This window comes from Delphinus delphis, chromosome 8 (genome assembly GCF_949987515.2).
Source record: "Delphinus delphis chromosome 8, mDelDel1.2, whole genome shotgun sequence".
NCBI lineage: Eukaryota > Metazoa > Chordata > Mammalia > Artiodactyla > Delphinidae > Delphinus > Delphinus delphis.
In genome coordinates this window covers 10,872,644-10,876,610 of record NC_082690.1, presented here as the reverse complement: position 1 = coordinate 10,876,610, position 3,967 = coordinate 10,872,644, and the positions used below count along the sequence as shown (strand labels likewise).

General features: G+C 38.9%; 1 protein-coding gene across 1 annotated transcript; it reads left to right on the top strand.

Annotated features, from left to right (window-relative positions):
* The first annotated feature begins 1,481 nt into the window (after positions 1-1,481).
* On the top strand, positions 1,482-2,126 carry LOC132428917 (small ribosomal subunit protein eS6-like). The gene has a single exon (XM_060017117.1). It carries the CDS (start codon positions 1,482-1,484, stop codon positions 2,124-2,126), a length of 645 nt encoding a protein of 214 aa, XP_059873100.1.
* Positions 2,127-3,967: the final 1,841 nt, after the last annotated feature.

The window sequence follows — 3,967 nt, the reverse complement described above, 5'->3', positions numbered from 1 at the left end:
ACATTCCAACTGCACTGGCCTTGTATCTGTCCTATCAAGTAAGTCAAACTTATTTCTGTTTGGGGGCCCTTGGACTTGTCATATATCCTTATCCTGGAGCACTCTTATGTTAGCTCTTCAAGTGACAGCCTCTTTCTCATAAGTCATCTCCTCAAATGTCACCTCCCCAGAGACGCCTTTACTGCATCTCTATCACATTACCATCTTATTTTATTGACACACATTTTCTGAAATCATTTATTTATGCAAATTAAGTTTTTTCATATGTTTATTGTCTGCCACCCCCCTCTAGAATGTAGGCTGTTTGAAGCCAAGGATTTTGTCCATTTTGTTCCCTCTACTAGATCCAGCACTTAGAATAGTCCAGGCATGCTTTCATCATCAACCAAGATGCAGCAGTAGGGACTAGATATACCCTCCTCCCTTGAATAACTAGAAAACCAGACAAAATATATGAAACAGTGGTATTCAAGACAAAAGACATCAGAAAACAAAGAAGAATGAACCTAAGAGATAGGAAACAATGTGATTGTGGTGATGGTTTCACAGGTACATGCATACGTTAGAGATTATCAAATTGTACACTTAACTATGTACAGTTCATTGTATGTTAATTATATCTCAGTAAAGTTGTTATAAAAAAACATAGTTCCAGGCAAATAGTAGACACTCAATAAACATTTGTTGACTGTTGATTTTCTTGGACTGTGATTTCTTAGTGGTTAGCGATTGACTCTTCTATACATATTTAGGTAATACCCAGCAAAGTACTATGTGAATACCAAATATTCAAATGATGTTTTATGAATACTATCATGGCACATTTATTACATAGCCATTATATTAATGTTATTTAAACGGGACTAAAGTTATTTTTCTTGACAAAGTGTTTAACTTCATTAACAATCAAAGAAATACAAATTAAAAGAACGAAATATTGTTTTTAACCTTTCAATTTGCAAAGAGCTTTAAATGATAGCATAAGCATGAGTTATTTTTGTATTCAGAAGAAAAAAGACAGCTATTTCCATTTCTAAAGCATTTTATAATACCTACTTAAGAGATAGGGGAAATAGATGCTTTCTCTGTACTGCTAATCAGAATGTAAACTGGGAGAAATTTTCTGTAGAACAATTTTAATAAATAACAAAATCTTCAAAAAACATAAGAACGCCTTGATCTAGCTATTCCACTTCTAGAAATGTATACTGAGAAAATAAGATTGCACACAAAGATTCAGTTACAAGATGGTTCACCTCTACACCGTGTGCAATACCAACGATTAGAATGGATCTATAAACCCAGCAGTAAGATACCGGTTAAATGAACACTGCTATATTCATTTCATGAAATATTATTCTGACAAGAAAAATGATGTAGTAAATGAATTAACTTCGAGAGATGTTTACACTATTTTTTGTTAATCAAGAATAATAGACTGTTCTTTTTGTGGCACCTTGGAGGCAGTCGGCTGCTTCAGGATGAAGCTGAACATCTCTTTCCCGGCCACTGACTGCCGGAAGCTCATTGAAGTGGATGATGAACGAAAACTTCATACCTTTTATGAGAAACATATGGCCACGGAAGTTGCTGCTGACGCTCTGGGTGAAGAATGGAAGGGTTATGTGGTCCGAATCAGTGGGGGGAACGACAAACAAGCTTCCCCCATGAAGCAGTGTGTCTTGACCAATGGCCGAGTCTGCCTGCCACTGAATAAGGGGCATTCCTGTTACAGACCGAGGACGACTGGAGAAAGAAAGCACAAATCTGTACGGGGTTGCATTGTGGATGCCAATCCGAGTGTTCTCAATTTGGTCAGCGTAAAAAAAGGGGAGAAGGATATTCTTGGACTCACTGATACTACTGTGCCTCGTCGCCTGGGGCCCAAAAGAACTTGGAGAATCTGCAAACTTTTCAATCTCTCTAAAGAGCATGATGTCCATCCGTACGTTTTGAGAAAGCCCCTAAACAAAGAAGGTAAGAAACCTAGGACCAAAGCACCTAAAATTCGGCGTCTTGTTACTCCACGTGTTCTGCAACATAAACACAGGTGTATTGCTCTGAAGAAACAGCATACTAAGAAGAATAAGGAAGAGGCTACAGAATATGCTAAACTTTTGGCCTAAAGAATGAAGGAGCCCGAAGAAAAACGCCAGGAACAGATTGTCGTGAGACAGAGGCTGTCCGCCCTGAGAGCTTCTACTTCTAAGTCTGAGTCCAGTCAAAAACGAGATGCTCTGGGCTTCCCTGGTGGCGCAGTGGTTGAGAGTCCGCCTGCCGATGCAGGGGACACGGGTTCATGCCCCGGTCCGAGAAGAGCCCACATGCCGCGGAGCGGCTGGGCCCGTGAGCCATGGCCGCTGAGCCTGCGCGTCCGGAGCCTGTGCTCCGCAACGGGAGAGGCCACAACAGTGAGAGGCCCGCGTACCGAAAAAACAAACAAACAAAAAAAGACAAATGATCTGAATGGACACTTCACTACAGAAGATATATGGATGGAAATACGTATATTAAAATATGCTTAATGTCATATGTTATTGAGGAATTGCAAATTGAAACAACAATGACATACCACCACACAACTATTAAAATGGCTAAAATCTAAAACACTGACAAGGTCAAATGCTGACAAGGCTGTGGGGCAACAGGAACTCTGACTCATTGCTGGTGGGAATGCAAAATGGTTCAACCACTTACAAAGCTAAACATAGTCTTACCACACAATCCAGCAATAGTGCTTATGTCCACACAAAAACCTGCAAATGAATGTTTATAATAGCTTTATTCATAATTGTCAAAAACAGGAAGCACCCAGAAAGTCCTTCGACAGGTTAATGGAAAAACAAACTGTGGTACATCCATGCAATGGAATACTATTCAACGAATAAAGGCCATGAAAAGGCATGGAGGAATGCATATTGCTAAGTGAGAGAAACCAATCAGAAAGGCTACATACTGTGTGATTCCAACTATATGATATTTTGGAAAAGGAAAAACTATGGAAGCAGTAAAAAAAAAAAAAAATCAGTGGCAGCCAGAGGTTGGGCGGGAAGGGAAGGAGGAAGAATACATAGAGCAGGGGGGATTTTTAGGGCAGTGAAACGATTCTGTATGATACTGACATACACACATGCATACGTGACATTATACATTTGTCAATACCCATACAACTCTACAGCACAAAGAACCAATTCTAATGTAAACTACGGAGTTTAGTGAAATAATATATCAGTAGTATTAGTTCAAAGTCATCATTATCTCTTGCCTAGATTATTTAGAGAACTGCTTAAGTGGTCTTCCTGCTTCCATCCAGTTACCTCTCTGACCTCATCTCCTATTGCTGCTCCCAGCTCCGGTCACACCAGCCTTATTCCTGTTTCTTGAATATACAAAGCATGTGGATGAACTTCTATTTTTGTTTGAATGTTTTTTTGAATTTTATTTTATTCATTTTTTTATACAGCAGGTTCTTATTAGTTATCTATTTTATACATATTAGTGTGTATATGTCAATCCCAATCTCCCAGTTCATCCCCCCGCCTTTCCCCCCTTGGTGTCCATATGTTTGTTCTCTACATCTATGTCACTGTTTCTGCCTTGAAAACCAGTTCATCTGTACCATTTTTCTAGATTCCACATATATGCATTAATATACGATATTTGTTTTTCTCTTTCTGACTTACTTCACTCTGTATGACAGTCTCTAGATCCATCCATATCTCTAAAAATTACCCAATTTTGTTCCTCTTTATGGCTGAGTAATAGTCCATTGTATATATGTATCACATCTTCTTTATCCATTTGTCTGTCGATGGGCATTTAGGTTGCTTCCATGACCTGGCTATTTTAAACAGTGCTGCAATGAACATTGGGGTGCATGTGTCTTTTTGAATTATGGTTTTCTCTGGGTATAAGCCTAGTAGTGGGATTGCTGGGTCATATGGTAATTCTATTTTTAGTTATTTAA

What these genes read in the sequence shown, in the direction of transcription:
- LOC132428917 (XM_060017117.1), top strand. Translation starts at nt 1,482, where the DNA reads ATGAAGCTGAACATCTCTTTCCCGGCCACTGACTGCCGGAAGCTCATT.